Below are 12243 nucleotides of genomic sequence, written 5' to 3'. Positions count from 1 at the left end.
AGCTTTATCCCATAATCATATACTGGTATGCTTATAAAAACATGTATTTGCCAATTTTATGTTTTTAAAAGCTTATTAATAAGTTATGTTTATTTGACTTTAAATTGTTTGTATAAAAAGAAAATATAAATTAACAAGGAAAAAAAGATTAACATGTATCTTTATGTCTTACTTTTCTGAATCCTCAGATTTTCCTTTGTCTTTTTTCTTCACTGTTTTCACAGCTTTCTTTGTTCGATTATTTGTGGGCTTAGTTTTCTGTATAATTTTATATAAGCCAGAAATAAAGGGTTAAAAACACAATAAGTTATAGGAAGATATGATAATATACATTATTAATGTACATTTTACTCTGAGAGTCACTATACAACATTTCAGGAAAAATTACCTGCATAGAAGCAAAACAAAATGACACATCTGGTCTGTTTGTAATAGTGCTTTACGTGGTCTAAGTTGTATATAAGCTAATACATATTAAAATATTTAAATTTTTCTGACAATATCAATCAATTATGTTATAATGTGGCATACGCCTTCCTGAAAATCACCTCACTATGCAGAAACATGCAATAAAACCTGTAGGATGTATGGGGGAAATGGGTTAGGTGCACATCTTGCAAAAACCTTGTTGGTGATATATTTTTAAAAATAAAAACCTAAGAAAAACAGTACTATAGTACACAGTTAAATCATTAAGAATACATAAATACCATGAGAAATATAGACTTTTATTTGGAGAAAGACCTGAAACTTGTTTGTGAAAGTGAGCATTGAATAGGTTGCAACTTGTGAGTTATTGCACAGTGGAAGGAAATTATCTGAAATTAAAATGTCATACCACCAGATGTGGGCTGGCGTGGCACACTATACACAGGTGAACCAAGGTAGATGGAGAAAGTTGCTTTCTGCTTTTTTTTTTTTTTTCTTTTTTTGAGATGGGAGTCTCACTCTGTTGTCCAGGCTGGAATGCAGTGGCATGATCTCGGCTCACTGCAAGCTCCGCCTCCTGGGTTCAAGCAATTCTCCTGTCTCAGCCTCCTGAGTAGCTGGGACTACAGGGGCATGCCATCATGTCCGGCTAATTTTTCTATTTTTAGTAGAGACAGGATTTCACCATATTGATCAGGCTGGTCTTGAACTCCTGACCTCAGGTGATCTGCCTGCCTCAGCCTCCCAAAGTGCTGGGATTACAGGCATGAGACACTGCACTCAGCCTTTCTGCTTTCACTCATTGTTTTTGCAGATGAAATTGCTTAAGCACATGTGAAATTCAAACTATGCTCAAATCGTTCAATTATGTTGGAACAAGTTTGCATTTCAAAACAAATATTATAGCAGAACTAATCAGGTTTTAAAGTATTCTTGAGCTGCTGTGTAGTAGAAGATCATTTTATATAAGAAAGTAAGGGAAAAAATTAACAAATAGATTATTAAAAATTTTAGGACGTTTGGACAAGATAGCTGACTAGAAGCATCTCATATGCACCATTCTCACAGAGCAGAAACAAAAGGGGCTAGTGAACATTGACCCTGCAGGCCGATCATCTGAGAAACCATGTTACTATCCATCAAGGCAGCAGGGTAACACAGAGAGCAGAGAGGAGTGAGGTGGGGCACCAGCATGTCTGGGCTCAGTGCAGAGCCAGAAGAACTTTTCAACATGGGAAAGGTTGAGTAAGTGAACCATTTTCCAACATGTGAAAGGGTGAGAGCCCCTAGGGGGATTCAGCTCTCCACAGGGACCTGTGCAAGACTGGGAGTGGGAGAATCCCCCTGGGCCCCCACCAACTCCACCACATTTCTGGACTGAGGTAGGAGCCACTGGGGCATTTTGTGGGGGCAACTCTTGCGTCCACGGTGACCTCTACAAGCCTTGGGCCCAAGGGCAGACCAGCACCAATGTCACTATCCCAGTAAAGACCACAGTTACAGTGCCTGGGAGCTGTATGATTTATCCATGTATTCGTGCCAGATGAGGCTCAAGGCCAGCTTCTGGACTAGCAGGCCCACTTTGGGCCGACCTCAGCTGGCCATTCCACCTACCACCACCACTGGTAGCCAGGCAGGTAAGGCTTGCTAGAGCTTCCAGCCCAGCAGTCCTGCTTTTGTGTGAACTCAGCTGGAGGGTGCAGCCTCCTGTTTTCCCAGGAAATACCCAGAGAGCTGAGCAGGTGACCCCACCCACCCCTCCCATTGATACCCATATGGGCAACACCTCCTAGAGCTTCCAGCCCAGTGGCCATGCTTCTGTGTAAACTCAGTGAGACGGTGCATCTTCATGTTGTTCCAGGAAGCATCTAGACTATAGAGCAGGCATCCTCACCCACCCCGATTGCTGGTAGCCAGGTGAGCCATACCTGCTAGAGCTTCTAGCTCAGTGGTCCTACTTCTGCCTGAATTTGCCTCCTGCTGCCCTGGAAACACCCAGAAGGCAGGGCGAGCAACTCTATCCACCCCTGTGGCTCTCTAAAATAAATCAATCAGACAAAAACAAAGAAAAAAGAATGAAAAAAAAAAAAAAAAACTCTGAGAAATGTGGGGTTAGGTAGAGGTCAAATCTATGACTGAGTGGTTCCTGAAAGAGGCGGGGAAAAAGCAAGCAACCTGGAAAACATATTTTGCTATATCATTGATGAACACTTACCCAACCTCGCTAGAGAGGACAACATTCAAATCCAGGAAATACACAGAGCCCCTGAAAGGTATTACATAAGAAGATAATCCCCAAGACACATAATCGTCAGATTTTCAAAGGTCAACATGAAAGAAAAAATGATAAAGGCAGCTAGAGAGAATGTGCAGGTCACCTACAAAAAGAACCCCATCCATCAGGCTAAAAGTGGGCCTTTCAGCAGAAACCCTACAAGCCAGGAGAGATTCAGTGGGGGGTGGCCTATATTCAGCATTCCTAAAGAAAAAAATTTCCAGCCAAGAATTTCATATCCAGCCAAACTGAATGTCATAAGTGGAAGAGAAATAAGATCCTTTTCAGGCAATCAAATGCTAACAACATGATAGCAAGATCAAACCCATACATATCAATATTAACAGAGAATGCAAATGGGCTAAATGCCCAAATTAAAAGATACAGAGTGGCAAGCTGGAAAAAGAAGCAAGACCCAATGGTATGCTATCTTCAAGAGATCCATCTCACAGGCAATGACATCCATAGGCTCAAAATAAAAAGACAGAGAAAAATTTACCATGCACATGGAAAACAAGAAAAAGCAGGAGTTGCAAATCTAATTTCAGGCAAAATGGACTTTAAGCAAATAAAGATCAAAAAAGGTAAAGATGGGCAGTACATATTGGTAAAGGGTTCAATTCTGCAAGAAGATTTAACTATTCTAAACATATACACACCCAACATAGGACCGCCCAGATTGATATCCAGGGTAAGCAAGTTCTTAGGGACCTACAAAGAGACTTAGACCCACACACAATAATAGTGGGAGACTGCTATTAAACAGAAGTCCCCACTGACAGTATTAGACTATTGAGGTAGAAAATAAACAAAGATATTCAGTACCTAAACTCAACACTTGACCAGTGGACGAATAGACACTACACAAGTCTCCACCCAAAAACAACAGAATATACATTCTTCTCATCACGACATAGCACATACTCCAAAAAATCTAACTGGCCATAAAATAATCCTTAGCAAATTAAAAAAAATCGAAATCATACCAACCACACTCTCAGACTACAGCAAAATAAAAATAGAAATCAAGACTAAGAAAATCACTCAAAACCACAGAATTACATGGAAATTAAACAACCTCCTCCTGAATGATATTTGGGTAAACAATGAAATTAAGACAGAAGTTAGGAAGTTCTTTGAAACTAATGAGAACAAAGATACAACATACCAGAAACTCTAGGACACAACTAAGGTAGTGTTAAGAGGGAAGTTTATAACACTAAATGCCCAACACGAAAAAGTTAGAAAGATCTAAAATTAACAACCTAACATCGAAACTAGAAGAAGAAGAGTAAACCAACCTCAAAGCAAGCAAAAGGCAAGAAGTACTCAAATCAGAATTGAACTGAAGAAATTGAGATACAAAAAAACATACAAAAGATCAACAAATCCACAAATTGGTTTTATAAAAAAATTAATAAGATAGACCACTAGCTAGACAAATAAAGAAAAACAGAGAGAAGATCCTGATAAACACAATTAGAGATGACAAAGCAGATGTTACCACTGACAACACAGAAATACAAATCACCACCAGAAACTACTATGATCGCCTCTATGCACACAAACCAGAAAATCTATACTAGAAATGAGTACATCAGACTAGAAATGGATAAATTCCTGGACACATACAACCACCCAAAAATGATCCAGGAAGAAACTGAATCCCTGAGCAGACCAATAATGATTTCCAAAATTGAATTAGTAACAAAAAGCTTACCAAGAAAAGCCCAGGACCAGACAGATTCACAGCCAAATTCTACCAGGTATATAAAGAAGCGCTGGTGCCATTCCTAATAAATGATTGCTACTAAATTCCTACTAAAATTATTCAAAAAAACTGAGGAGGAGGGACTCCTCCCCAACTCATTCTATGAGGCCAGCATCATCCTGATACCAAAACTTGGCAGAGACACAACAAATAAATAAAACTTCAGGCCAATATCTTGATGAACATAGATGCAAAAATCTCAACAAAATACTAGCAAACTGCTTCCAGAAGCACATCAAAAACTTAATCCACCATGATCAAATAGGCTGTATCCCTGGGATGCAAAGTTGATTCAACATAGGCAAATCAATAAATCTGATTCACCAAATAAATAGAACTAAAAACCAAAACCATAGTATTATCTCAATAGAGGCAGAAAAGACTTTCAATAAAATTCAACTCTTTTCATGTTAAAAACCTTCAATAATCTAGGCATTGAAGGAACATACATCAAAATAATAAAAGCTATCTATGACAAAACCACAGCCAACATCATATTGAATGGGCAAAAGCTGAAAGCATTTCCCTTGAAAACCAGCACAAGACAAAGATGCCCTCTCTCACCATTTCTATCCAACACAATATTAGAAATCCTGGCAACAGCAATCAGGCAAGGGAAAGCAATAAAGGGCATCCAGATAGGAATAGAGGAAGTGAAACTACCCCTGTTTGACGGCATGATTCTATATCTAGAAAACTCCATAGCCTTGGCCCAAAATCTCCTTCAGCTGATGAACAACGTCAGCAAAGTTTCAGGGTACAAAATCAATATACAAAATTAGTAGCACTCCAATACAACAACATCCAAGCCAAGAGCCAAATCAGGAATACAATCCCATTCTCAACTGCCACAAAAAGAATAAAATATCTAGGAATATAGCTAACTAGGGAGGTGAAAGATCTCCACAACGAGAACTTTAAAACACTGCTCAAAGAAATCAGATGACACAAACAAATGGGAAAACATTCCATGCTCATGGATAGGGAGAATCAATATTGTTAAAATGGTCATACCGCCCAAAGTGATTTAAAGATTCAATGCTATTCCTATCAAACTACCAATGTCATTCTTCACAGAAATAGAAAAAACTATTCTAAAATGCGTAAGGAACCAAAAAAGAGTCAGAATAGCCAAGGCAATCCTAAGCAAAAAGAATAAAGCTAGAGGCATCACATACCCAACTTAAAACTATACTAAAGGGCTACAGTAACCAAAACAGCATGGTACTGGTGCAGAAACAGACATCTAGGCCAATGGAACAGAATAGAGAAGCCAGAAATAAGGCTGCACACCTAAAACTATCTGATCTTCAATAAACCTGACAAAAACAAGCAATGAAGAAAGGACTCCCCATTCAAAAAATGAGGCTGGAATAACTGGCCAGCCATATGCAGAAGATTGAAACTGTGCCCCTACCTTACACCACATTCAAAAATCAACTCAAAATCAATTAAAGACTTAAATGAAAACCCAAAACTATAAAAACTTTGGAAGATAATCTAAGAAATAACATTCTGGACATAGGACTTGGCAAAGATTTCATGATAAAGATGCCAAAAGCCATTTCAACAAAAACAAAAATTAACAAATGAGATCTAAACTAAAGAGCTTCTGCATAATAAAAGAAACTATCAACAGAGTAAACAGGCAACCTAGAGACTGGGAGAAAATATTTGTAAACTATGCATCTGACAAAGGTGTTATATCCAGAATCTATAAGCAACTTAAACAAATTTACAAGGAAAAAATGACTCCATTAAAAAGGGGACAAAGGACATGAATGGACACTTTTCAAAAGAAGACATACATGTAGCCAACAAACATACAAAAAATGCACAACATCAGTAATCATTAGAGAAGTGAAAACCAAAACCATAACAAAATACCATCTCATACCAGTCAGAATGGCAATTATTAAAAAGTCAAAAAGTAACAGATGCTGGTGAGGTTGAGGAGAAAAGGGAAGACTTATGCACTGCTGGTGGGACTGTAAATTAGTTCAGCCATTGTGGAAAGCAGTGTGGTGATTCCTCAAAGAACTTAAAAAAGAATTACCATTTGACCCAGCAATCTCATTGTTGGGTATATACCCAAAGGAATATATAAATCATTCTACCATGAGGACACATGCACATGTATGTTTATTGCAGTGCTATTCACAATAGCAAATACATGGAGTCAACCTAAATGCCCATCAACGGTGGGCTGGATAAAGAAAATGTGATATGTACTATACAAAATAATGAGATACTATCCTCTGCAGCAACACGGATGGAGCTGGAAGCCATTATCCAAATGGCTAGTGCCAAATACCCCATGATCTTACTTATAAGTGGGAGCTAAACAACAAGACCACATGGATTCTAGGAGAGGAACAACAGACATTGGGGCCTACTTAAGAGTGGAGAGTGGTAGGAGGAAGGGGATTAGAAAAAATATCTATCTGGTACTATGCTTATTACCCAGGTGATAAAATTATCTGTACACCAAACACCCATGACATGCAGTTTACCTATATAACAAACCTGCCCATGTACCCCTAAACCTAAAATAAAAGTTAACCAAAGTGTGAGGTTTGCTGGGAGGAAACAGGTATATTCAAGTGCTAGCAGCTTGTGAGACGGCAAGACTCAAGTCTCAAAAAGACATCTCAAAATCTCAAGCTGCCTAGAGGATGTTTAAGGGGAAAGGTGGCATGGAAATGATGCACAGGAGAGGCATGGGGTGTAGGTCTGCTTGTTGTTTTCTGATGGCTAGCTGGAGTAACAGACCATCCACAGGCCCGGCTGGTGTAATCTCTGCAGGGGTCTGGTTATAGACTAACTGCTCCAATTTCTTCCTGGAAGGGAGAAAATTGCAACCACCCTCTCTGCTTCCTGCCTGGATTGTTTCAAGATTAGCCTTTGGAATTCTCAAGCAAACAGGTAGTTAGATACATGTGCAGCAAGAAACAAAGTGAGGGAGGGGTTACTTCTAGAGTCAACTAGCAACCTGGCTATCTCAGTGAGGAGTAAACTTTGACCTTTTCTCTCTCTTGCTGAAATTCCTATTTAAGGGACCTGGGAAAACATGCCCTATAAACCATAAAATCTAAATAGATGCATTTTATTTAACCCTATATAACATTGCTTACTATCCAACCTGACTCTGACATCACATCACATGACAGATAAAGAAGGAAATCCAAATATTTAACCCCAAAATATGTTTCTTTGCCATATTTTGAAACAGTCCTGCAAAGCCATCTTTTATCAGGGAAATTTGCATCTGTAAATAACTTCTATTAACGTAATTAACGTAATATCTTTCCCCTTTCCTCCCAACCTTGAAGAGATTAGCTGAGAGTCCAGCACCTATTAAAGGTCTAAACAGGAAACATTTGCCATTTATTGTTTCTAAGGGCAGCCACCTATGAGATTTCATATAATAAGAACCTTGGTCTCCAAGCCCCTTCTCTTTACCTAGACACTCCTTTCTATTGATTCCAGATCTTTAGATAATAATAACTTGACTCTTTCAATCAACTGCCAGTCAGAAAACCTTGAATCCATCTATGACCTGTAAGCACCCACACATGCATCCTTCCTTCAAGTTGTCCCACCTTTCCTGACGAAACCAATGTATACTTCACATGTATTGATTGATGTCTTATGTCTCCCTAAAATGTATAAAACCAAACTGTAACCCAATTGCCTTGGTCACTCATATTTGGCTCAGGGTAAACTTCTTTAAATATTTTTTAAAATTAGATTAGCTTAATAATAATTACCTATTAAGGCATTATTAGGTGGTTATTTCTTGTTTTAAACCACAACTCCCAATGGATACCAAATTCACTATAGTGGCAATCTTCTCATAAGTTAAATACAGAGCACTGAGATTTTCACCAGCAACAACCCAGAACATAAATATAAGGATGGGACATATTTTCCTGCCATCTGCCCGGAGTTTTTCACCCAGAGAAGTGAAAAAACTCCAGGCAGATAGTAGGAAAATCGGACTTCCACATCCGTGATGCCTCTCCCCACATTCTGTCCTGCGACAAGCATGCAGAAGAAAATCTTCCCCCAACTCCAAGTTTCTACACTGCAAAAAGTGAGAATGAGGGGATCAACCAGCTTTCCCACCATGCTGGGTTCCTTGACAGGAGACTTGTACTTGCTTTAACCCTCAGGAAGCATTATGACTGCCTAAAGGGAGAAATATTACCAACAACAGACAAAAACAAAGAAGAAAAGTAAAACTACCATCGCCAGCCCTGGAAACTCTTTAACTTGACCAAAGGAGATGCCAAGTCAGAGTGGCTAATTCAGCAGTACCACAATGTAGAAGAACATTCATTCCCAAATCCTTTGGCCCAAATCCCTGGCCAGCCTTCCTACACTGCTGGGATAAACCTTTTGGGACCTCCCCAATTCCAGACAAGCAGCACTCTCATCATTTACTAGAGCTGAGGTCAACCAGGATTTAAGGAGCCACCAAGAGCCCCCCTAAAAAAGCAGCAAACCAGTGATAAATACTGCTAAGCAAATATATCCATTTTTTTCCAGAAAGAGAAAATGAGAATAAATAAGTAATTCTTTAAAGCAAAGGCACAGGCATATACCCACAAGAAACAACAGCAAACAAGAAACCATAACCTCCCAAAAGGACAAAGCAAAAACACCATGACTGACCATAACAAGATGTTAATTCATGAGTTCTCGGAACAAGAATTCAAAACAACAGTTTTAAGGAAACTCAATGATCTCCAAGGTAGCACAAAAAAGAAATTCAGAAATTTACCAGATAAATTTAACAACAAGATTAAAATAATTTTTTAAAACTCAAACAAATCTTGGAACTGAGAAATACATTTGCTGAACTGAAGAACTCATTAGAGGCTCTCAACAGCAGAATGGACCAAGTAGAGGAAAAAAATTCAGTGAAATCTAAGATTGGCTATTTGAAAATACACTGTCAAAGGAGAAAAAAAGAAAGAATGAAAAGGAATAAAAATTACCTTCAAGATATAGAAAATTATTTTAAAGAACCAAATCTAAAAATTATTGGTGTGCAAGAGAGAGCTGAGGAAAAGAAAGGGGTAGAAAACTTACCCAAAGAAATAATAACAGAAAACTTTCCAAAACTTCTGAAAGATGTCAATATCCAGGTAAAAGAAATTCTGAGAACACCAAACAGATTCAACCCAAGTAAGACTACATAAGACATATAATAATGAAGCTCTCAAAGGTCAAGGACAAAGAGAATCCTAAAAGAAGCAAGAGAAAAGAAGCAAATAACATATTAAAAAGCTCCAACTTGCCTAGCAACAGACTTTTCAATGAAAACAATACAAGCCAGGAGGCAGTAGAATGAGATTTTCAAAGTGCTGAAAGAAAACAACTTCCATTCAAGAATATTGTATCCATCAAAATTATCCTTCAAATATGAAGAAGATATAAAGTCTTCTCCAGACAAAATAAAGCTGAGAGAATTCACAACTACCAGACCCATCTTATAAAAAATGCTAAAGGGAGTTCTTCAATCTGAAAAAAAAATAAAACAAAACACTAATGTGCAAAATAAAAAAAAATTTTTCCAGGTATAAAACGCATTGGTAAAATAAAGTACATGAAGAAACCCAAAATACTCTATATTGCAACTGTGGTGTGCAATTTGCTCATAAATCTATTATGAAGTCCAAAGACAAGTCTATCAAAAATAAAAATATTACAGCAACCTGTTAAGAGATTGGTAATATAAAATATGTAAATTGAGACAACTTAGTCAAAATGTGGGGGAGAAGTTAAAGTGTAGAATTGTGTGTGTGTGTGTGTGTGTGTGTGTGTGTGTGTATGTGTTTCCTTTGTTTCTATTCTTTCATTTGGGATTAAAGATAAATTATCATCTCTTTAAAACAACTTGTTATATCTATACAATGTTCTTTGTAAGCCTCATGGTAACCACATCACAAAAACATGTAACAGATTCACTAAAAGTCAAAAGCAATAAATCAGAACATATTATCATAAAAAATTACTTAACCACAAAGGAAAACAGTAAGAAATAAAGAAAAGAAGGACTCAAAACAATCAGAAATCAGGCATCAAAATGGTCATAGTAAGATCTTACTTATCAACAATAACACTGAATGTAAATGGTCTCAGTTCTTCAATTAAAACCCATAGAGTGGCTGAATGAGTAAAGAAACAAGACTCAATGATACGCTGCTCTCGAGAAATCCTAAAGACACACACAACCTGAAAGTGAATGGAGTAGAAAAATATATTCCATGTAACTGGAAGCCAAAAAAGAGCAGGAGTAGCTATACTTAGATAAAATAGACTATAAATCTAAGATTGCAAAAAGAGACAAAGTCACTATATAATAATAAAGAGGTCAATTTAGCAAGAGGACGTAGCAACTATAAATATCTGTGCATCCAACAACAGAACTCCCAAATATATAAAGCAAACATTAACTAAAGTATAGATCTCTAGGGAGAGATAAACTGTAATACAATAACAGTAAGGGACTTTAAACAACACACAAAATGTAATAGGCCTATCTGGCATTTATAGAACATTTTGCCCAACTGCCGCAGAATACACATTGTTTTCATCAATATTGGAGCATTCTCCAGGATAGATCATATCTTAGGCTACCAAACAAATCTTAACAAATGCAAAACATAGAAATCATATCATGTATAATTTGTAACTTAAATAGAATAAAACTATAAATCAATTAACAAAAAGAAAACCTCAAAAAATACACAAACACATAGATGTTACCATGTTCCTAAACAACCAATGGGTCAATAAAGAAATTAAGAATGACACTTAAAAATTTCTTCAAACAAATGAAAATGGGAATACAACATACCAAAGTTTATGGAATATGGCAAAGGCATTAAGAAGAAAATTTATAGCAATAAATGCCGATGTTAAGGAAAAAAGTAGGAAGACTTCAAATAACCTAATGATGAACCTCAAGGAACTACAAAAGGAAAAAGAAATCAAACCCAAAATAAGTAGAAGAGAAGAAATAATGAAGATTAAAGCAGAAATACATGATATTGAGACTAAGAAATGTGCAGAAAATCGACAAAGAAAAAGTCGATGTTTTGAAAAGATTAACAACATTGATAAGCCTTTAGATTAAGAAAAAAGAGAAAAACCCACATAAATAAAATCAGAAGCTAAAAAGAAGAAATAACAACTGAGACCTCAGAATACAAAGAATCACTAGAGACTACTATGAACAACAATAGTCAACAAATTGGAATACCTAGAAGAAATAGATAAATTCCTGGACACACTCAACCTACCAAGATTGAACCATGGAGAAATAAAAAACATCAGCAAACCAATAATAAGTAACGAGATCAAGGTGTAATAGAAAGTCTCCCAACAAAGTTAAACCCAGGACCTGACGGTTTCACTGCTGGATTTCACTGAACATTTAAAAAAGATCTAATACCAATCCTACTCAAATCCTTCAAAAGTAGAAGGGAAGGGAGTGCTTCCAAATGCATTCTACAAGGCCAGCATTACCTTGATATCAAAACCAGACAGAGACACAGCAAAAAAAGAAAACTACACACCAATATGACTGATGAACATAGATGTAAAAATCTGCAACAAAATACATACCAAATTCAACAACACATTTAAAGATCATTTATGGCTAGGTGCAGTGGCTCACATATATAATCCCAACATTTTGGGAGGCTGAGGTAGGAGGATCACTTCCACCCAGGAGTTCAAGACAAGCCTGGGCAAC

General features: G+C 37.2%; 1 protein-coding gene across 50 annotated transcripts in view; it reads right to left on the bottom strand.

Annotated features, from left to right (window-relative positions):
• Positions 1 to 12243, bottom strand: part of CCDC7 (coiled-coil domain containing 7) — a 425173-nt gene that overhangs the window by 333031 nt on the left and 79899 nt on the right. For all 50 annotated transcript variants that reach the window (XM_054522140.1, XM_054522141.1, XM_054522147.1 and 47 more), the window contains one exon: positions 173 to 258. In XM_054522140.1, coding sequence (XP_054378115.1) covers positions 173 to 258 — 86 coding nt within the window. The remainder of the gene's footprint in view (positions 1 to 172; positions 259 to 12243) is intronic.

The sequence above is a fragment of the Pongo abelii genome, chromosome 8, assembly GCF_028885655.2.
Source record: "Pongo abelii isolate AG06213 chromosome 8, NHGRI_mPonAbe1-v2.0_pri, whole genome shotgun sequence".
Taxonomy (NCBI): domain Eukaryota; kingdom Metazoa; phylum Chordata; class Mammalia; order Primates; family Hominidae; genus Pongo; species Pongo abelii.
This window is presented reverse-complemented; position numbering and strand designations above follow the sequence as displayed.